We start from the raw sequence: 23,297 nt of genomic DNA on the forward strand, positions 1-23,297 counted from the left end.
ATACATGAAATGGATGTGTTTCAAAAAATTTTCTCAGTATCGCGACAACCTAGACTGAAACAGAAGAAACTTTCAGATGTTTCATTAATTCCATCACCCTAAGTTTTGTGCACTTCAAACAAAAAACAGAGGAATTTTTTTTTCATTAACCGAATCGAGTATCTGAGTTCTCCTAGATCAGTATAAAGACTCTAAATATACCTAACTTTTTGCACTCCGTCAATTTTTTGAAACAAAAAAGCAAAAAGAAGTTTTTAGGAACTTTTTGGAAGATTTCGACCAAAAAAATTTTTTTTTCCAGTCGCGCGCTTTCCTCTAAATTGTATTTTTGGCGCCTTACGCACCTTTACAAAAAGTAAAACTTTTTGGGCTGTTCATCAAAACTTGTTGTCTAAAATTAGAACCAAAAGAAATCCTTCGGGTATTCAGGGCAGAAAATTGCTGAGCGGTTAGGCTAAAGGTGGGGGAGTGGTATCTGCTTCTTTCTAATTCAGCTACTGACTGTATCAGAGTTTTTTCAACTGTGATTCTGAAGATCTATCATACATGAAATGGATGTGTTTCAAAAAATTTTCTCAGTATCGCGACAACCTAGACTGAAACAGAAGAAACTTTCAGATGTTTCATTAATTCCATCACCCTAAGTTTTGTGCACTTCAAACAAAAAACAGAGGAATTTTTTTTTCATTAACCGAATTGAGTATCTGAGTTCTCCTAGATCAGTATAAAGACTCTAAATATACCTAACTTTTTGCACTCCGTCAATTTTTTGAAACAAAAAAGCAAAAAGAAGTTTTTAGGAACTTTTTGGAAGATTTCGACCAAAAAAATTTTTTTTTCCAGTCGCGCGCTTTCCTCTAAATTGTATTTTTGGCGCCTTACGCACCTTTACAAAAAGTAAAACTTTTTGGGCTGTTCATCAAAACTTGTTGTCTAAAATTAGAACCAAAAGAAATCCTTCGGGTATTCAGGGCAGAAAATTGCTGAGCGGTTAGGCTAAAGGTGGGGGAGTGGTATCTGCTTCTTTCTAATTCAGCTACTGACTGTATCAGAGTTTTTTCAACTGTGATTCTGAAGATCTATCATACATGAAATGGATGTGTTTCAAAAAATTTTCTCAGTATCGCGACAACCTAGACTGAAACAGAAGAAACTTTCAGATGTTTCATTAATTCCATCACCAAGGTGATCAAAAATTAAAAATTGAGTTTTAGTTTTAAAATGGGGAAACAGCATCGCAAGTTTTTTTCTCCGAAACACAAATTTCAACTTTCTAATCCAATTTTCTTGAACTAAGTATGTTTGTTATTTGCCACAGACCATTTTTGATGAGTGTTTTTCAGTACTCGCATTTGGCGAGTAGTTTTTCTAGTTGATGGAAATTATCTCAGGTGCCACCAGAAAACTTAATTGAAGCTTGATTTCTGTTTTCACTAATTACCGAACAAAAAATTTCAAAACAATTGAAAAAAATTAGGCAAAAGAACGGAAAAATCAGTTTTATGTTACTACTTCTACAGAAGCCACTTACTCAAGATTATTTTTGCATCTCCACTTGTCCATCTGCACTTGTATAAAAAAAACCTCACATGAAAGAAAAGAATGGCTTTTCAAAGAAAAAGTCGGAATAAATTCGCTCGGGCTGTTTCTTTTCCCGCAGACAAACTTTGAATTTTGAATAAATTTTTTGGCGCATCTTTTTTATACTATCTGAAAAATATTTTTATTCAAAGTTCGGACTCAACAAGAAAATTTCATATATTTGTTCTAAAGTTAAAGGTGATTAAAGATGGGACTTCTTTGACTACTGAAAATTAAATTGAAAAGGGTTTCTACTTTTAAAGCGTAAAAAACAAACTAAATTATTCGAAATTGAAATGAGGAGCCATTTATTTTGACAATGCATTGCCAGACACAAAACTATCCACTTTATATTTTACAGATTGGCGTGGTTGAAAGAGTGCTCTTATCACGGCAAAGCTCTAGAAATAATTTTAGCGAAGGAAATACACCAGTTTTTATAAACTATTATAAATTTCAAAATTTTTATTTCTTAATTTTTCCCTATGTGCAAATTTCCGTTAGAAGTTTTACAGTTTTGGTGATATCAAAATTATCAAATAACTGTATTGAATTCAACGGGTAAACAGGTTTGAGAATGAACTGTTTGCTCCTTACGCGTTATTGCAACGACGAGTATAGAGATGTATTATTTCCAAATGGTTTGATTGGCTCAACTTAAACTCTCAGAGATTTGCAACAAAGTTGCTAATATTACATGGCAAAACTCTGAATGTTCCGTTCCGGCTGCCTTTTAAAAATTTTGCTTTGAAGAAATATTGATAAAAATTTTTTTTAAAAATGGAAAAATGAATGATATTATCTTTTTAACGCCCACGCACGGTGTAAAATACAATAAAATGTATTTCAACTTCTCGTTTTTCCTTAAAAAAGATCATATTGCTGGCATAGAAATTTTTAAATTGATTTGATTCAATGCCAACGCATGCTCTATGAACGCAACAAATTGCACTTTAACTAATCAAAATGGACCAAGTTTGCCAAATACGTACATCTTGACAACAGATCGAAGCTAGAAATTCTTCCAAAATCTTGTTTTTTTTTGTAAATTAAAGAAAATAACATAATTTGCGAGAGTGCAAAAACAAATTAAGCTAAAAAAATAATTTCGTATCAAGAATAAGTCAAAAACAAAACTGACCTTGTTTTTAAATTTTTTGATTTTTTGGTGAATGACAATGAGACGGGTTTGTCAAGGCAGTGAGTTTAAAAGACAATTATGAGAGACAGTAAAGCAAACAAATCAGAAGCAAAATACCGGTTTAGAAAAAACATTATTGGCCGAAAATTGAGTCTCTTTTCATTACAGTAGTTAGTCTTCTTTACGTTCAATTTAAGTGCCAGCAATTTGTGGACCAATTTTTTGTTTATTGCCTAATTCGATCAATTATCCATACGTCTCTTTGTCATTCGTCATTTTTTGTCATCAAAAATTAGTTAAAAATTTACTCAAAAATTTGAAAAATAAAATTGATACTAACTTCAAGAACAACAACAGATCGCTATAGTCAATTCAAGCAAGCAGAGTCAAGTCAAACTGCAGTTACACCAGGGGCGCATCTAAGATTTTCTCGAGAGAGAGTGGATTTTCAAAAAGTTTTGGAAATTTTGTCGAGTTGTTTTAGGTCGACCAAATTGATTTTCCGAGCTCTCCCATAGCACAAAAAAGCCACTGTGCCGCCAAATTTTGTGCGCCGCGGGCAAAATTTTGAAGAAACAGGCAAAAAAAGGCTTTTTTAGGCATTTTTTGGAACAATTTGACCAAAAAATTGTTCCCCCCTAAATCCGCCCATGAGTTACATAAATGATAGCAGCTGCAGTCCATATTTAAATTATTCGGATGAAACGAGCATTGCTGGAAACTTTCAAGTTTTTTTTTCAAAGAATAGACAAAACGGGAGAACAAAAATTGCTTAGAACTTTACCATAATTAAAATAATGCGATTAATTTTGCGAATTATGGGACCAAATTTTTATTCCAAAAATGGGTCATTTTTAAGGTAAATTAAGAGTTACGCTGAAACGACTACATAAAATCCAAAATATTTGCCTGAAACATTTTAAAATGTGTTTATAGCTTTTTTCTTGCAAAACTTTAATGAAAAAAGAAGGCGAGTGTCGCAGTGAGTGCCCAAAAACCGAGATAGACAAAGAACGGTCATTAACGTCCCTTATATCTTTTCAAAAAATTGTACTTCTACACGGAAAAAATTTTTCTCGAAAATTACTTTTTGCTCAGTGATTATTATTAAAACATGGCTCAATATTCAGCTGTTTCGTCGATGCCTGTTCATGAAAAGTGACGCTTAGAGTCAATTGTGGCCCGCACTTTACGCCAGCAAATATTTTACGGTTAAACCAATATTTTTACAAAGTTATTGAAAGAAAACAACTCTGATGATGAAGTATGAAGCTCCACAAATGGGAAACAGGCTCAACTTTGGATTCTTATGCTATGCAAAAATGTAATACTAGCGATGTGAGCAAATAAATCATCCAAATTCAGATTCAGTCAAACATGATTGAAGGTAGCTTCCATCGTCAACTGACTATCATATTTTTTCTTCTTAACCACAGTTGAAATAGATGTTTGGTTTCGGTAAAATAATGTTCGAACAAAGTTCGAGTTGTTGACCAAAAAAGGGTTCCTTAATATATTACCACCAATAAAGAGATTATTCTCTATTGCAACACCCAACAAAATTTCTCTGATTGTCATTTGAGAGTCATACGCATCAAGGTCGAATTATTAATGAAGTATTATTTTTATCAAGTCATATGAAGTTGGCTGGTGTTCCGGGCCGCTGGCACCAAAACTTTTTTCTGATCTAGGCGACACAATTATTTTCCCGGTTTAGTTCAAAGTTATGTTCTGAGGGACCTTTAAATTTCAAAAAAAAACGAGCATAGCATTGTTTATCAAACTCATTTAATACTGTGAAGTAATAATTTCTTCAGTTTGATGTCGAACATCAGACTAATAATTTGGAAATTCGTAATCAAAAAATTCTGATAGTTTTTTGCACCGTACGAATGCTGGTGCCTATTTTTCTTAGCTTTTTCTAATTTTTACTTTTTTCTATTTCTAACACAATTGCATTACCACGTTCGATCATCTTTTTAATATTTTGACCTCTTTTTATTCCGGAAATTGAACCGGATTCCTACTAAAATTAGATTCGAACTTTATCTTTGTGTTGTGATTTATTAGCTTCAGTTCCGTCACTAAAAACTAATTGATCGTCTATAATATCTTACTTATAGCGGTAGTTTTTTTTTTTTACAAATAAACGATTTTTTTTCCAGATCATATGAGACGCTTATGCTATCCAAAAGTTTCCGTTTTGCACCACATCAATTTGTTTTTTAAGCGAAAAATGTTTTCCATTTTTTAGAGTTTCTCACGGCGTCCACTTTGTGGGAGAGGCGCACACCGAAAAAAGCCACGATTTTCATCCATTAAAAGAGTAATCAATACTGCCAATTTTCCTAAAAAATGCACCACTGAAACTTGACAATTTCATTGGAGGAGTTTATAGCTTTAATTTGATCGAGCTCAAAAATTGAATAATTAAAAAAATATATTTTGGAACCGTTTTTCATCTCCGCTTGTAAAAATTTTAAATAAGATAAAATTTAATCATGCTGATTTTTTAAAGCAAATGCAAAGTGCACAAATTAATTGAACTTGTAATGTGTATAATGCAACGTACCATTTGGAGAAAAGCTCACGCGCTAGCTTAAGCGATTTGGAGAAAATGCTCAAAGAGCTAAAGAAAAAAATACAGACGAAAAGCCGTTGGAAAGCTTCAATCACGTTTTTGTTCACAACAACTGATCTTTCGAGTTTCAAAAGCTCAGAAGTATTAGATCTGAAAAAACCACATCAAAAAGGGATGGACCCAAAAAATTTTACTTCTATACTTGTTATGATAAGTATCACGTGCTTGAAAACTAAAAGCCTAAATCGGGTATGCCAAAAACGCTTAGCTTTTTGCATTTTGTATAATTTTTTGAGAAAGTAGACAAAAATAACTGTGTTTATAACATTGAAATTTCAGTTTCTCGCATCAAATTTATATGTTTTTGAGGAGAATGTTAAATTTTATTAAAAAAAAGACTGCTTTAAAAAGACCAGAAGAAACATTTTGAGGTAGCTTTCTGCTCTATTATTGATGAACCTATTCTTTGCTCAACGTTTTTTTTGAAAACTACCGCTCACAGTTTTTTGCAATGTGCGTCATCGATGCATTATTCATATTGATTTTATTTCCATGTTTGGGATCTTTTTTCGTTTCCTATTGCAGGTCTAATTGATTGCTAAACGTTTTTTTATCGCCTCAGAATTGAAAATTACCAGATCATCTGCTTATTTTGACCATACCATAATTTACTTCTTTTTTTAATTCTTCTCATGCAGAAATCTTAAACCCACAATCAGCTTTTCTCAGTTTTGATGTGTTTGAGACGGTTAGAAAAATTTTGAGAAAAGTAGAACCAAATTAAAGCTTGTATAGGCGCATTTCTAGTCCTTTTTCACTCTCTTTGGGAAGCCTTCATAGTAAAGAGGTTAGTGTAGTCTTTGCTTATAATTAATCAATAAGTATCTTCTCATTTATTGAAACCCTCATAACGCTCCGACACCAGATAACGTCGCCCAAACGTCGCCCTTTAAAGTCAAAGATTGTTACTTGACCAAATAATTCTAACATGCTTGTAAATGCTGCGGCGACAATATTTAATAAATTTGAAATAGCGCTCAGCGATGTTTGAAAAATGTTTCGAACATTTTTTGCTAAATTTCCTATAAAATTGAGTGAGATGAAAAAAATGAGTCCATTTAGTATTTAACCTGAAATTTTTTTAAACTGACTTCGTAAGAGCGGGGGAAATTTGAAAACAATTCACAGAGAGGTGGGGTGTGGTAACGTGTGTTTACGAGTTATAGATCTCGCTTAAATGAGATTAATTCCGCTTAGAATAATAAGATAGACTCGTGCCTCCATGTCTCTTGGGTCATACTTGAAATGAAGTCTTGAAAGAGAAACCGTTTCATAACGTTCAATTTTAGCGAAAGTTCGCATTCTGCTCAAAAGCAAAATGTCTATATTTTTAACCGTTGACACAAGGCCACTAATTAATCAGCCATCAAGGCTTAACATAAATCATTTGCACAGAAGTAAATTAGCGTTTTACACATATATCTAAAGTTCAAATTGGTTGATATCTTACCGGATGACAGGGTATTACCAAAGAGGGGTATTAAGACTTCCAACCCCCTCAAGGATTCAAACCACTGACCAAACTAGGGGCCCTCCTCTTGTCCTCCAATATATGCTAAATTTTAACTTGAAGATCATTTTTTTCAAAATTTTTCCTACTAATTGCTGCACATTTTTAAAGAGCATAATAGGGTTTTACAGTAATTTAAGCGAGCTTGGAAAATCAATTTAATCGTGGATGATTTCTTGATGATAGAAGGAAGGACCAGATGATAGAAAACTTTCAGCCAAATAGATTCGTTGAAACCAGGGGCGGATTTAAAAGGGGGAAGGGCGGGGGTCAGACATTTCTTTCTCAGGGTTTCGACCTCCTCACCAACCAAAGGGTCCACCTTCTTGTTTAGTGAGGTTTGTGTTATCTTATGATACTCATTTTCGGCCGACCAACCCTAAAATTTTTCCAAAGGCTCCTTTGGCGCCAATATATTCTAATTTTGAAGGGGAGCGCGCGCCTTTTTGACATGTTTTTTCGGCACAAAAGCTTTTGTCAAAATAGTGTTTTTATACTATTATGGGAGTGCCCAAAAAATCATTTTGAAAAAGGTCGACAAATTTTTCAACCCCCCCCCCCCCCTTCTTTAGAAAATTCTAGATCCGCCGCTGGTTAAAACCCTAACAAGTTCCTATTTATTCCTCTGAACGCATTTTGCTAAAAATCAAAAATAAATTAAGAAAATGCAAAAAAAAATCGATCTCCATCTGACCTGGCGGTGGGCTTGTTATCGGCTACGTTTGCGACTTTCAATAAAAATTACGAATCTTTTTGCTCGAATGTTTTTTTTCTATACACAAATTTTTATCTAGCCATTTTTAACGGAATTTTTTTTACCATCAGAAAAAAGTGTTGTCCAAGACAAAAAGCTCAAATCAAAATAAAAACACTGCGACCAGGTGTTCTAAAGTTATAGCGGACTAAAATTGGGACTATTCTAGCCATTATAATTCAAATTGGGACTATTTTAACCCCTATGATTCAAATTGGGAAAATTAACGCGCGATATATTTTGTTCTTTCTAAGCGAAGGCGGTTAATTAAACCTGTCCAAATTTAAATGAAGCGGGCATTACCGTTTTGATACGGTTTTGTTTATATGTTACCAGATGCAAAATTCGTACTTTACATAGCGTGTAAGACGGAGTCAAAAAAAAGAATTTTTTGCCGAACATTTTATCGTTTTTTTTTCATCAGGTCGTTAAAGCACAGTCGCAAAATTTATAAGAGTTTTGCAATGATAAGAGCAGTCTTGTTTTAGCTTGCGCGAGAAAAGCTTTCAGAGAACAGTCCTCACAATTTATCTTCAGTTTCCATCAAAATTCAAAAAGAGGTCTTCTTGGTCAAAATAATGTCAATCATTCAACATTTTATGGCCAATTTATACCTGTCCCTTTTTCAGCCTTATTTCCCTTAGTTGCTGTCCTTTTGGTTACTTCATTAGAATAAAAGCATCATTTTGGTATTTTATTTATTGTTTTGTCTTCCAAATGCCAACTTTGGACATAAAAACTAAAATATTCTTTCCCTCAGAAGATTAAAAATATATATAAAAGTTTCCGCGTTTCATTATTCAAGTGTGCTTGAAATTACAACTCATACTTGCAGAAATTGACAGTTTTATTATCCAATATTTTTTGTATCATATGCGATGAACAAGGTCCAACTTCATTTTATAACTCAAGTTTGATCTCAGACTTATATCAGATTTGTATTTCTGAAGTGTGAATGAAGAGATCTTAACAGTTACAAAAAATTATGTCGCTTTTACGCCTTATGGACGCGTGTTTAAATCTTGTGGTTTTCGTAGTTATCTTGCAAGCTTCTGAGATGAAAAAAATTGACGATTTGCCGGCGCTGTCTGATTTCCGAGAAAGAGTATCGTACCTGATCAGCGAGGCATCTATTCTGTCCCAGTTCAAGGTCGACCTTGACTACGAGGCACCACACATTGCTCGTGACTCGGCGATCAGAGTTGGGGCTATTCTAGAGAAGCACTTCCAGAAACTGAAGCAGAACTGTGAATACCTAGAATTGGAAGCAAGATATGCAGAGGAAACCCCGGAGCAAACCAATACGGATTTTTTCCCGGCAAAGAATTTGATGGATTTCAATATCAGTTTGGCCTTCAGCAAAAAGTCAGTAAATAGGAAACTATTTATTTTCATTACTGGTTTCAGGGGTGGACTTAGGATTTTGTCGAGGAAGGAATTTCAAAAAAGATAAGTTTTTATACATCGGCCACATTGATTTTAGGAGCTATCCCAAAACACTATAAAGATTCTACTTAGACAAAAATTTCTAGGTCGAAGGCATTTTAAAAAAAAAACGTGCCAAAAACGTCCCGACTGACCAAAGGTTTTGACTGAAAAATCTCGTTTTGACTAAAAAAATATCAAGCGTGACCGAAAACTCGCTCTTCTTTCAAAACTAGTATATGTTGGCACCGATAGCGTCTTAGATTCGGTCAGCTAAAATTGGAGTTCGAAAATAATATCAAAGGGTAGTCAGTGGGTCGAAACCCTGAAACGATTTCAGAACTACCGATAACACCCTGTCGTTCTGCAGGTATAGTCAAGCTCAAAACTGTCTGAGGGTTTTCACAATTTTTCTTACCTCATAGAAGGTGCCAAAACGGAGGAGGATAGTCTCGCTGGTGCAAACAGGTTCCATCCCACTGCAGATTTTGTGCGAGGCGAAAAATGTAACAGATACGGTCCTATTTTGATTTACTTATGCAGATTTTGTCTCATTCCAAAAATGATTAGCCATTTTTACTCTATTACTATAAGAGGCTTAAGTAGGGAGGATCCCGAACATCAGGCTGATTCGTGCTGAGAACTGGCCAATCGCGATAGATAAACTGATTAAGAAAAGTCCTTTTGTTTATCGGCGCGCCGACGCAAGCAAACCCCCCACACCCCATCAGGACCACTGGCAGAAAATGTTTGCGCTAGGATGAAACCCACAGTAGAATCTACAGTTTAGCCTAATAAAGACCTGATGTTGCTCATAGCAACAAAAACATAAGCAAATCTTATTCTGCTTCAACCAAATTTTGACCTAAGTTATCAAAAAAAAGTTTATGATTTATAATTAATGCATGATAAGTTGTTTTTGAATTTGAAATTGCAAAAATCTGCTTGACGGGAATTCATTTAGAAAAATAATTTTACAAAAAACAATTTGTTGATCAGGCGGTTAGTTATTAATTAAATTTGATTTAGGAGGCAAATTTAATTCATATCAAAAACAAGTAAATAGGAGGACTACTCAAATTTTTCTCTGTATTCTTAGTAGAGTTAAAAATGGGGTTCGTTGATGAGATGAAAGTGATTTGACGAAAATAGAGATAACAGAATAAACTTAAATTTCCCACAGAAACCAACAAAAGGCAGCCAATTATGTAATTTTTGACTGTTTTTAGTAATATCAAAAAATATGAAATAAATTCAAGCAGAGCTCACAATATTGATTTGGTTCGCGTACAAAAAAGTAATTAAACCGATAAAATGTCGTGTTTGTAGAAAACCTGAGAGGCGGTGATCCAGCGTTTTTGAAATATGTTTAAAAAAATTTAAGGAAACTTTCGTCGATTTTTTTAGATCGATCAAACTCGTTTTTTGATTTCTTCTAAAACAATTGAAAAACACCTCCGAGTAAAGTTTCCAGGAGACTCCTCCTTTTGCGACTAATTCTGTAAAAAATTTTTACCAAACATCGTAAATTTTTCAATGGCTCTTCAGGTACCAATAGAGTCTAATTTTTTAGAAGAAGAGCAAGCAAAAAACTTTCTGATAAGCTTACAAAAACTGCGCAGTAACGCCTGTAAGTCTGTTTTTTTTACAATCGCAACTTGACAGCTGCACTAAAAACTTCATAAAGAAACAGAATGTTTAGGGTGGGGGGTTCTTCGGGACCTAGATTTGAATTGTTTGGATGTTTTTTAGGTTCCATTACGTGTTAGTTAATCGTAGAAAAATCTTATTCTGCTTCAACCAAATTTTGACCTAAGTTATCAAAAAATAGTTTATGATTTTTAATTAATGCATGATAAGTTGTTTTTGAATTTGAAATTGCAAAAATCTGCTTGACGGGAATTCATTTAGAAAAATAATTCTACAAAAAACAATTTGTTGATCAGGCGGTTAGTTATTAATTGAATTTGATTTAGGAGGCAAATTTAATTCATATCAAAAACAAGTATAGCTGACAACTGTGCAAAGGGAGTTGAATGATCCACTAATATAACATGAGAAAAAAACTTCAAATAATGAAAATTGCAAAACATTTCAAACCTTAAATAAAATATTTTTCACTAGCTTTTATAATCTACCTAGACTTAAATAGGAGGACTACTCAAATTTTTCTCTGTATTCTTAGTAGAGTTAAAAATGGGGTTTGTTGATGAGATGAAAGTGATTCAACAAAAATAGAGATAACAGAATAAACTTAAATTTCCCACAGAAACCAACGAATGGCAGCCAATTATGTAATTTTTGACTTTTTTTAAGTAATATCAAAAAATATGAAAAAAATTCAAGCAGAGCTCACCATATTGATTTAGTTCTCGTACAAAAAAGTAATTCAACCGATAAAATGTCGTGTTTGTAGAAAACCTGAGAAGCGGTGTTTCAGCATTTTTGAAATATGTTTAAAAAAATTTAAGGAAACTTTCGTCGATTTTTTTTAGATCGATCAAACTCATTTTTTGATTTCTTCTAAAACAATTGAAAAACACCTCCGAGTAAAGTTTCCAGGAGACTCCTCCTTTTGCGACTATTTCTGTAAAATTTTTTACCAAACATCGTAAATTTTTCAATGGCTCTTCAGGTACCAATAGAGTCTAATTTTTTAGAAGAAGAGCAAAGCAAAAAACTTTCTGATAAGCTAACAAAAACTGCGCAGTAACGCCTGTAAGTCTGTTTTTTTTACAATCGCAACTTAACAGCTGCACTAAAAACTTCATAAAGAAACAGAATGTTTAGGGTGGGGGGTTCTTCGGGACCTAGATTTGAACTGTTTGGATGTTTTTTAGGTTCCATTACGTGTTAGTTAATCGTAGAAAAATCTTATTCTGCTTCAACCAAATTTTGACCGAAGTTATCAAAAAATTAATTATGATTTATAATTAATGCATGATAAGTTGTTTTTGAATTTGAAATTGCAAAAATCTGCTTGACGGGAATTCATTTACAAAAATATTTTTACAAAAAACAATTTGTTGATCAGGCGGTTAGTTATTAATTAAATCTGGTTTAGAAGGCAAATTCAATTCATATCAAAAACAAGTATAGCTGACAACTGTGCAGAGGTAGTTGAATGATCGACTAACATAACCTGAAAAATTACTTCAAATAATGAAAATTGCAATACATTTGAAACCGTAAATAAAATATTTTTCACTAGCTTTTATAATCTACCTAGACTTAAATAGGAGGACTACTCAAATTTTTCTCTGTATTCTTAGTAGAGTTAAAAATGGGGTATGTTGATGAGATAAAAGTGGTTCGACAAAAATAGAGAAAACAGAATAAACTTAAATTTCCCACAGAATTCAACAAAAGGCAGCCAATTATGTAATTTTTGACTTTTTTTAGTAAAATCAAAAAATATGAAAAAATTCGAGCAGAGCTCACAATATTGATTTGGTTCTCGTACAAAAAAGTAATTCATCCAAGAAAATGCCGTGTTTGTAGAAAGTTTGAGAGGCGGTGATTCAGCGTTTTTGAAATATGTTTGAAAATGTTTTAGGAAGTTATCTTCGATTTTTTTTAGATCGATCAAGCTCGTTTTTTAATTTCTTCTAAAACAATTGAAAAACACCTCCGAATAAAGTTTCCAGGAGACTCCTCCTTTTGCGACTATTTCTGTAAAAATTTTTAACTAAACATCGTAAATTTTTCAATGGCTCTTCAGGTACCAATAGAGTCTAATTTTTTAGAAGAAGAGCATGCAAAAAACTTTCTGATAAGCCTACAAAAACTGCTCAGTAACGCCGTTAAACCTGTTTTCTACAATAGCAACTTGACAGCTGCACTGAACACTTCTAAAAAAACAGAATGTTTAGGGTGGGGGGTTCTTCGGGACCTAGATTTGAATTATTTGGATGTTTTTTAAATTCCATTACGTGTTAGTTAAACGTAAAAAAATGGAATTTGCAAAAATTTGATTAAAAACTTTTGAAGGGTGCTACTTTGAATTGTTTTGGCAAAAAAAATTTTTTGGAAACTCAAATCCATAAGTAAAGTAAATAACGAACCTTGATATGCGAATTTCAGATAACCACAAAACATAACGAAATTGATCGTTTTCTTGCTAAATAGTTTCTTAAAACATTACAGGAAAATCATTGAGAAAATCCGTTAGAAAAAATTCTGCTTTTCGGTTAAAATTATTTTAAAAACCTTACATTGGAACTGTAAGAACTTTTTAAATAACCTTTTCTTGAGAAAAATTGGAAAAAAAATCATTTTCAGTTCAGCTTACATTTAAAATTTCACTTATTTGAAGTTTTCACTCATTTAAAGTTTTTACTTTTGAAAAACTTTTTCTAAAGCGTCAAATGTTGTTTCCTCTAATAAAATTCAAACTTTCAAAAAGAAGTGTGACAAACAGCAAGAATAAATTTTTCCTTACATATCAAAAAATTGATTTTCATAATAAATTTTTCAAAAGCCATTGTAATTATGTAAAACAGTTAAAAAACTCTAGGAAAAATTTAAATTCTCTCCCCACTTCATGCAGCAATTACGACAAAAATTGAAAAAAAAATCATTTTTTTCTTAAAACCTTTGTGGTCGAAACTTTTTGAATTACCTGCTTAGAGACCGTAACTTTTTTGGCTGCATGACCAGCGATTTCATTTGACAAATCTTGGCAATCGACTATTTTTTTGAAAAACTTGAAAATTTATTGTCAATTAGACGGTTAGTTTTTTTTAGTTTTCACAAGCTGTACATTGAAGTCATTGCATTACGGAAGGTAATTGAAAGTTGTAGAGCGGAATATTGCAAAACATTCAAAAAGGTGATGCTTATGTATTTTTTGATCATGTTTAATAAACAAGAAGACTGATGTTCAACTTTCAAAAATTTCAATCTTTTGACTATTTTTCATTAAAAAGAAAATAGATGCATCAGACACTCAAAATTTCTAGTTAGCCTTCATATCAGCCTAGCGGTAAATAAGTCTTAAAAATACAAATTTTAAGAAACTTTTTTCAAATGTTTTTTCAGAGTCAGAATCACGTCACGTAGCGGTTGTTTCATTCATAGGAAAACCCTTGTTCAAAGACTAATTTGATGCTTGTGAGAGGTGAGGAACATCATGACTTTTAGCATGTTGGCCGTAAGCTAGCAGAAAATGCTGAAATTTACGCCAGACAAAAAATTATCCGTTTGATGTGCTCGATTTTTAATGTCGCTCAAATTTGGGCTGAAAATGCTCTAAAATGCTAAAGCATTTCATCGATTTATTTTTTGATTATTCATGGCAAGTGTTTTGATTAAAAAAAACATGCTCGCTCGCTTTACTCTCTCGAAACTTCACAAAAAAATTGAAAACGTTTTTTTTTCGACGCTTGGGGAAATTGAAGAATTTTTTAAGTTGTTCGAATCCTCATTGAAAGGACTTGAATATAATATATCATCAACCCAGTCCGATAGTTCCCGATTTTGCGTGGAAAATGACAAAAAAAAAATAACTAAAACACACCCAAGTACAAAGTTCTTCACCATTTTCAGTTGTCGGAACCAAAAATTATTTCTTGTATGAAATTCTCTTTAAATTTTGACCTGAAAAGTGTGCCTGATAAGCACAATAAACAACAAGGATAACCTGTTACCGTGCAAGTAGCACTGAATGTTCCGACAATAGTCTTTAAAAAACTACATTTTTTTTTTCAAATCAGTGCTGTTTTTTCTGCGTAGTGGGAGAAAGAGATTTGAATTAAAAACAATAATTTAGGCATATTTGATAGTTAAAAAAATTAGACAAATTGGAAAAAAATGATTGTACAAAAATGACTACAAAAACTAAAACTAAAAAAAATAAATTTTTTTTTTCATTTTGTGCAGATTATTTTTGAATTTTCTGGAATTTTTTTCACGACTTAATAAGCTGTTTGAAGCTTGCTCGCTCAATTTATTTTTTAAAGTTTCGTTCGAATCATGACTGAAAGGGCCAGGAAAACAAATTTTGCGAGGAAAACAAAAAGCTTAAATCACACCCGAATTCAAAGTTTTTCTCCATTTTTCAAATGGTCGGAACAAAAATGAAAAACAGCTGTAATCTAATTTTAGTTTTTTGCCATTCTGAGAATGTAGAAATCATGAATATTTTAGACGAATGAATCTCATAATTGTACACTGAAGCTATAGAGATTATTAACTAGCATTTGAAAACCGGTAGGAAAGTTTGATTTTGCTTATAAAACTCAATTTTTTTTTGAAGTCTCCTAACTGAATTGAAAAAGTTTTTATCAATGAAAAACTAGTTTTTAAAGCTTCCTTCATTGTTCTTTTTTTTGACGAAGTTTTGACAAATAAAATTGACAAAAAAAAAACAGTTTTTTTTTCATGTTTTTGAAAAAAAATTCATCGTCGTTAAAGATGTTGCCAAAGCAACTAAAATCAAATATAACAGAAAATCTGAGAAGACTTTAATTCCTCTTTTCATTTCCTTGTACAAAATAGGGGCACAAAATGAAAAAAATTGAAAGTTAAAGATGATTTTCATTTCAAAATTAATTGTGGTCGGAGCCTTTTGATTTACTTATTACCTAGCACCTGGAACTTTTTTGGACTGCATGACCACTAATTTCAATTGACAAATCTGTTCGACCGAAGTTTTTAGTTGTTGGAAGTTTAAAGTTGATTTTAAGCTGCAGATTAAAGCCACAGTACTACAAAAAGTAATGGGTAGCTGTAGAGAGGAATTTTACAACCTCAGTGGCACTGCAAAAAGTTCAAGTTTTTTTTTTGTATAATTATTTGGATATTTTGTTTAGAAGCGAGAGAACTAATATTCAGCCATGAATTAAGTTAAATTTTGACACTCGGTTTGAAATGGTTCTCAGCATGTTGGCCGTAAGCGACCGTAAGAAAAGATGGAGTTCCGCCAGTCAAAGTTACATGCAAGAGCGGATTTAGGGTCTCCCCTTTGTACTATTTCAAGATATCCATTTTTGGTTAACGGACCCAAAAATATTTCTTAAGGCGCCTTCGGTCCCAAAATATACTAAACTTAGGGGGGAGCGCGCGCCAAAATAAACGTGATTTTTTTGGTCAAAATTTTCCAAAAAGAGCCTAAAAATGCCATAAGCCTCTACCCTAGTCCGCCTCTTGGAGCAAAAGAAGAGAGTGTCTAACAAACACAGTATTGAAAAATTGAACGATAGCCTTGATCTACTTCGAATAAATTTTACCATTATATCGAGAACGTAGACACGACAGGTAGACACGACAGGCATATTTTAGACACGACAGGCTGGTAAGCTTGAACGGCACTTCAGTCCACATACCGACAGACATCTACTATGGATCCCGCGACATCCGGAGAGACCTTCACTGGACCCAGGAAATCGATTTCATCTTCAAAACCCCCCTCCTCAGCGACCATGAAAAGTTCCAGCCAACCTGGCAGTATTTCGCCATGGCCAGTGGGCTCTTCCGACTCTACCCGATGAGTCCCTTTTTGATGAGTAAGGTGAGCAACAACCAGCAAACTGGCAGAATTATTAACTTTGGAACCAAGATTGACCAAAGTGGTGTTCTAATGGTGAAGATACTACAAATACAGTTAATGTAAAATTGTTGCCAACACTCTTATTTTCAGTTAACGAATCCAAAATCAATTAACATCCAAATGCTCACGTGGAGTTAGCAAACATTTTTTTTTATTAGAACTAAGAACCGCAACAATTTTTTTATTTAATTTAAAAGTGCTTTTTTTGATCGATGAAGATGTTCAAGATCACCGTTATTGTCAAGAACTTGCTATTAACTACTAAAGAATCTAACTAGCATTAAGAGATCTAGGTTTGAAGTCAGTCACCATTGACTTGATTAGTAATTTGTGCTCTTGCCGCATCTCGTATATTACCCTTCTCCCGCCAGGATCAATGATGTTAACAGTTTCGCTAGATGATTGTCGAGTAACTGGTTTGGTTACAGGTATACGACTCTCGCCTGCAGGACTGGTACATCAACACCGCCACCAGTTCCAAGACTGTCATCATTGCATTAGACAGCAGTGGAAGCGTAACTGGCTCAGTTTACAAGCTCATTAGACAAACGGCAATCATTCTTCTGGGTACGGTAATTGTGGAAAATGAATATATTTTGTGCCCTGGTTTTATTTAAGTCCAGTATAAAAAACGGAATCCGCGGAAAAAAGTTGTTCAATCGCTGAAAAATTAATGATCAAAAACTTCGTCCAATAGCATTTACATTTTTAAACGTTTTTCTGATTTTTAGAAACATACATGTTAACTAAATAAGAACACACATCTATCAGATCGTGTCTTTTTTTTTTAAAATGAATAAAAAACTAGTGGTGGGTACCAAGATGTATAAATTTTAACGTGCTGCATGATTTAATTAACTTTTATATCAATTTTCATGTTTTTTTTGGCTTAGATACTCTAACGGACCAAGACTTTGTGAGCATAGTGTTTTTCAATGACAAAGTTCACCCCATGATAACTTGCAATGGAGAAGTTGACGATGTCGATGACGTAACAGATGACACAACAACTGCTTCAGACGCGGATGACGCAACCGATGATGTGACGCAAAAACCGACCAATGGGAACAAGCCTATGAAGTTCATCCAGGCGACTCCTAGAAACCAAGAGCGTCTGAAGGAACTGGTTTGGATTCCATTTGATACAAGGAATATTGCTAATTTTGAGGGAATGTTCAGGACTGCATATGAGGCATTCGGGCGAGAGCGAGGGAAGCGGAAAGACGCGGGATACACTTGCAGTGATATTCGTAAGTGTTCACGAAGAGGTCAAGAGGTAATTCGTGCTTAATTTTTACCAATCTAGGTTTTGAACCAGTCTGTTGAAGAATAAGTTCAAGTCCCGCCTTTACTAATCAACTTTTGTAATCTTAATGCAAGCGAACAATTATTCTGCCGGTTGCCTCGAGTGGAGAAAAGAACTAGCGCGTGCCACAGATCAAAGCCGTTTCTGACACGTTGGGGCGTAAAATCACCAATTGAACTATATGCCAGATGTAAGCTGAATCCAAAACCCTTCGCTGTCTAATATAATTATTGTGGATTTTTGGTGGATTTATCAACCATTTGTTTTAGTTGTACCAGAACCAGTGCGGAGGAACTGTTAAGGGGCAGTTTTTCGAAAAAAAATTCGGACCTTTCGTCGATTTTTTTCCTATGCTGTCGAAATTCATTTCTGAGCTCTCTCAAAGCTTTATAAAACAGTTGTTTGGAAAAAAACGCAAAAAAGCCTTTTCGACCACTTTTTAGTACAATTTGACCGAAAAATAGGGTTTTTAGGCTTGCGATATCCACTTAATTTAGTGTATGTTGTCTCCAAATTCTCCTTTAGACAGTTTTCAGGGTCGGCCGTCAAAAAATTGTTTTATAAAACAGTATCCAAAGGAGGCTTTTAAGCGGTGAGAGTATGATTCCTGCATATGTTACTTCACTTGACTCCAGTTGGCGTTTTTTGTAGTTCTAATTTTCCAGAGAAAATTTGCCCCAAATCAAAGTCCTCCCGAATACAGAGAGGAAAAAAGCTGTGACCAATTTTCAGTTTTGGGACGCCTATTTCTTTTCCTTCCTAGTGTTAATGATCTAGATAAACAGCAATTTAATACCTACACGAGAACCGAGATGCTTTGGTGGGCCTGTAAATTTTTGTTGCAAGGCCTGGGATTCCATACTGGAAAAGAACAAAATACTATTGGAGTCCTCTCCCAACATTACAGACGCACCATAAACTAAATATTTCGTATTTTAAAAGTTTTTCTTGGTATTTTGAGCTACCATAATTTCTTCTTTAAACAGACTATTGTAAGTCTATTTGGATACTGAATTAAGGAACCAAGTACACCTGCAGTCTCCCAGTATGGTGACAACCTATTATAAAATGATCACCTAACTCTGATTTTGGTATTTTGAGCTGAATTGCTTTTGTTACTTTTTTTTGAATGGGGGTATATTTTTGCTGTGGGGGCGTGGAAAGGAATATGCGCTAAAAATAGAGCTATATTTTCGCGAAACTATTTAGTGATGGTAATCAGTGACGGAGGAGAAGGCGACACTCAAATCATGTTTTCTAACCTGGGCGATGCCGTGAACAAAGACGTGCGGGTGTTCACTTACGTGGAGGGTGCGGCATCCTACCAGGACTACTACATGAAGTGGGTTGCGTGTCACACTAAGGGGCTATTTCACGCCGTGCCTTCTATGGAAGCTGTGCACTCCAGTGCCGTGCAGTACATTAGAGTCATGTCCACCCCCAATGCGATAGATTACTACAAAGTGTACAGACTATCCGAAGCTGTTGTCCAGAGGTGGACCACAGGTATAAGTATACAGTTTACAAAGTTTCGCACGCGACTGTAATAGGCGCATTCTCTACTAACTGTAAAGCAACCGTCTATTCTCGTCAACAGGAATAGCCGGAATAGCCGTTAGCAGGAATAGCCGGTGGCTTTTCCAATAGCCCAGAATGTTCCGACCACAGTCGCGTGCAAATTTTTGTTTTGCTGTAACTGAAACTGATTTTGGCAACTGCACTGCCCAGTTTGTCGGTTTATGATTATTTTTTCAATCGATGGCATAAATGCGTAATGTGTCACAGTAATGCAGTTTTGTATATCAAAGGTTTTGACAAAAATTTCTACCTCAAAAATAACTTATAGCACCACTTTGCGTAAGTTGGCAGCGACTTGATTCTCCTACTTCGTGCGGTGTAGCAATTAAACCGGTGTAGCAATTGCAATAGAAAAAAAACGGTAGTATTACACCACCATCCTAATCAAAATCTGTTCTTTTTGCGCTCAGAGACGTCTGAAAACAGGCAGAATTTTTCTAATGACGATCTCCCAGATTGGGTTATTTCAAGTGGTCATTTATATAAATTATATTGATAAAGGTGAACCTATACTGGAAACAATTTATTATTATATTAATCAAAGTTCAACCTACACAATAAGTGAACTCTCATCGCGCAAGAAAAAGAGTGGGTAACTTTAGGGCATCTCGGACTGGTGTGGTCATTAACATGCCCAGTCATAAATGCGTCAGACGCCGATATAACACAACAAGTACAGTACCCAGGCCCCCAGCCCAATGCCCAAAACAAGCTGCTCGGCGTCACTGGCGTCGACATCGCTCTTCGAGATTTGGACCAGTACTTGTTCGTCGAACGATTGGGTCCTCTTTCTGTGGCATTTGTAATGAATTCACGCGGAAATTTGCAACTTCATCCCGTGCTCAAGTTTTTTGTCACCTACAATTTCGAACATCATCAGCTCAAAGTTAAGTTTAGCAGTGCCTTCAATTTTGTGAACCAAACTTTGTCTAAAGTGTTTTACCAAAGACTTTTGAATGGAGAAAGTGAAGTCAGCAAAGTGGTTGCTGACCTATACACGAACATTGATCTCTATGTTTACAAAAGAAAAGCTGTTTTCGAGGTTTTTCGCTACAGGGAGAGTCGATTTCACGAAATGCTTTATATAGGAATAGCTCATTTTTCCGAACCAATTTTACAAATGGATGCGCTGAAAGATTCTTTTTTTATAAACCCAAGTGTGACAAGTTTGTTAGCTCGCGCAATCGAGTCTAAAGACCTTCGCTGTGGAAACAAAACAGGTGAGCCGGGTTGTTTTCACGTATACATATCTCCGTGGCCTTATTGCCCACCGAAGCTGAACTTGTCAAAGGCCACTGACCCAACTCAAATTCTAACCGAGATCCAAGACCTCATGTACGTGGGCATTGATGCATCTACCTGCGATTTCGCTCACGACCAGCACGACGACTCGCAACTTCTTCAAAATCTTCTCGCTTCGCTCTTCATAGTTGAGAGATATCTTTCTTCGCCTCGGCAGTCGGAATACACCGACTTCGTCGTCACATTCGGAGGTGCCTCGGCCACTTTGAACTCCCAATTAGCGCAATCGGATTGGTGGGCTCATGTTGCTGATCCTAAAGAGTCTTCGCTGTATAAACGAAATCTACTTATGAGCGATTTTTTCGGGGACAAAAATTTAATCATGTTTTCAACAGATGACGAGCCCGGACACACAGTGGCCGGGGTGAAATGCGCGGGTATTAGCAGCCGTGAGTTTGAATACAAACATGGCGCCCTGGCTGTAACCCGGCTGCTGCAGAGTTGGGACTTACCTCCTTTTGGTCTTTACGGCCAAGTTTTGGAACACCAAAAGCTGCTGAACCAAATTTTCAATGGATTCGACGAAGAATGTGGCAAAGAAAAAGTGTGTTACGCCTTAGACGAAGGCGCATCAGTCATTGGTTTCAAAAGAAAGAACGAGCGTGAACAAACGCAGCATATACACATTGGAGATCACCTGTCTATGTACAACTTATGCCTTATGAACGCACTGGTGAAATATGAAATTTATCAACATTATGTTTACGAAGACGCCTTCTGTTTTTGCCCACAAGAGGCGCCCCAGAAACCCAAAAAAAGTTTTTCGACTCGTTCTCCCTCTAATATATTTTATTTCATTATCAGCAGTGCCTTAAAATTACTTTCATCAATCATGTTTGCAATTAATGTCCTTTTATGGTCATCATGTCAGTCAATTTTAGTTGAATTTTTTACAGTTATCGATTCTTCAAAATTTGTCGATTCCAAGGATGTTTTGTTCAATTTCAAAACCGAGCAACAGCAGTCGCTTTGTACAATAGCTTTCGACAAATACCTATATACCGAAAAGGTCAAAAGTCTATTTGGAAACTCGAAATGGAATTTAATTTACTCCAAAATTCCGAATGAGAATGGCGGGTGCTCAATTTGTGCAAATGAAGATGATTATTTCAACCTCGAAAGACTTGATGGCACGAACTTGATTCTTATTTCTGTAGCGGTCGGTCAGGATTTCTGCGCTGCGAAACAGCCAAAACCGAAGAATTACTGGAAGAAGGAAAGAGATTTGTGTCGTGAGAAAGACGAGCAGTCTTTTTCCGACCAAAAATGTCCCTCAGCTATCCATGATTTAGAGCCCACGGGATCACGTGACAGTCCATACTGCTCGTCAGCCGTCCATGCTTCAATCAACATATTTTCAATACTTTTCCTTAAATTTAGTTTCGCATCGTTCCTTGTTTTCATTGGTTGAAACATTTTCATCGTGAATTTACTATGCAAAAAAAATGAATTTTACACTATCATTAGTTTTATATCCCTAGTATTCTGTTCGCAAGAATTGTGAGAACACAATCTCAGAGGCGGGTTTTCTCGAGGGGAGCAGGCGGATTTTGGGAAATTTTGTCACGCTTTAAACATGTCGATCAAAATGTTTTTCCAAAATTACCCTAAACACAAAAAACCTAGTTGTCCAATAAATACTACAGGAAATGCTGGTAAAATGGTACCAAAGGAGAGAACCTATGATGAAGGCAAATCCGCCCTAAATTTGCTGCAATAGTTTACTTTTCTTTGAGTTAAAAGCAAAGTTAGAACTCGTAGAACTGCGTTAAACACAAACTTTAGCCAGTTGATCAGAAACTGGTTGTTATAGCGGCAAACACAAACTTAAGCGACTAACAAATTATTTAAGACATGGCCACTTTACCTCTAAAATAAGACTTGGACGCTAGCTTAAATTACACAACTGAAAGGCTACGACTCAGTTAAAAAAATAAGAAAAACTTAAAAGCCAGTGTTTTTCAAGCTACAGTCACAGGCAGGGGCGGATTTAAGGGGGCGGCGGCGGGCGGACGCCCCCTTCTCAGGGATTCGACCCCTGCCAACCCAATATATACTAACTTTGAGGGGAAGCGCGCGCCAAAAAAAACGCAATTTGTTTGTCGACATTTTCCATAAAGTGCCCAAAAACGGCAGTTTTACCTGTTTTTTCAAAAATTTGCCTAAAAAAAGGCCTTAAAAATTAGACAAGCGCCGTTTGATCATTTAATTAGAGGGCGACCGTGTTTTTAGTGCCAAAAGCTCCCAGTAAACAGGACAAGCACTTTGAAACTTTGGACCTAAAAGTATTCTTTGGAAAACTAGGAATCTCAGCTAGTGGAACCTGATCTAAACTACATTTTATGATTGGATAATTTAGATATTTTACCAATGTAAAGTATTTAATATTAACCAATCATGATCCATCTAACTAACAATACACTTATTTGTAAGTGCTGAAATTACTTGTAATTTCAGCACCAGAGAGATTTGAATTTAACTTAGAAATTAGTTGGACTCTCCCGAGTACT

At 35.0% G+C, this 23,297-nt stretch overlaps 2 protein-coding genes across 3 annotated transcripts in view; both read left to right on the forward strand.

The window, feature by feature from the left end:
* Positions 1-22,226, forward strand: part of LOC134848737 (voltage-dependent calcium channel subunit alpha-2/delta-2-like) — a 24,158-nt gene extending 1,932 nt beyond the window's left edge. Inside the window, exons 1-8 of one of the 2 annotated variants that reach the window (XM_063866251.1) lie at positions 4,766-4,847; positions 5,889-6,150; positions 8,116-8,992; positions 16,334-16,562; positions 17,030-17,168; positions 17,495-17,851; positions 19,117-19,413; positions 20,088-22,226. In XM_063866251.1, coding sequence (XP_063722321.1) covers positions 8,613-8,992; positions 16,334-16,562; positions 17,030-17,168; positions 17,495-17,851; positions 19,117-19,413; positions 20,088-22,198 — 3,513 coding nt within the window. In that variant the 5' untranslated portion in view covers positions 4,766-4,847; positions 5,889-6,150; positions 8,116-8,612 and the 3' untranslated portion in view covers positions 22,199-22,226. Of the gene's footprint in view, positions 1-4,765; positions 4,848-5,888; positions 6,151-8,115; positions 8,993-16,333; positions 16,563-17,029; positions 17,169-17,494; positions 17,852-19,116; positions 19,414-20,087 lie in introns of those variants that run through there. The other variant, XM_063866259.1, reaches the window with a different exon arrangement.
* LOC134848760 (WD repeat-containing protein 48-like) overlaps positions 1-23,297 on the forward strand; it is a 391,131-nt gene that overhangs the window by 226,874 nt on the left and 140,960 nt on the right. The gene's annotated exons all lie outside the window — the stretch shown is intronic.

Source organism: Symsagittifera roscoffensis, chromosome 1, assembly GCF_963678635.1.
Source record: "Symsagittifera roscoffensis chromosome 1, txSymRosc1.1, whole genome shotgun sequence".
NCBI classification, from domain to species: domain Eukaryota; kingdom Metazoa; phylum Xenacoelomorpha; order Acoela; family Convolutidae; genus Symsagittifera; species Symsagittifera roscoffensis.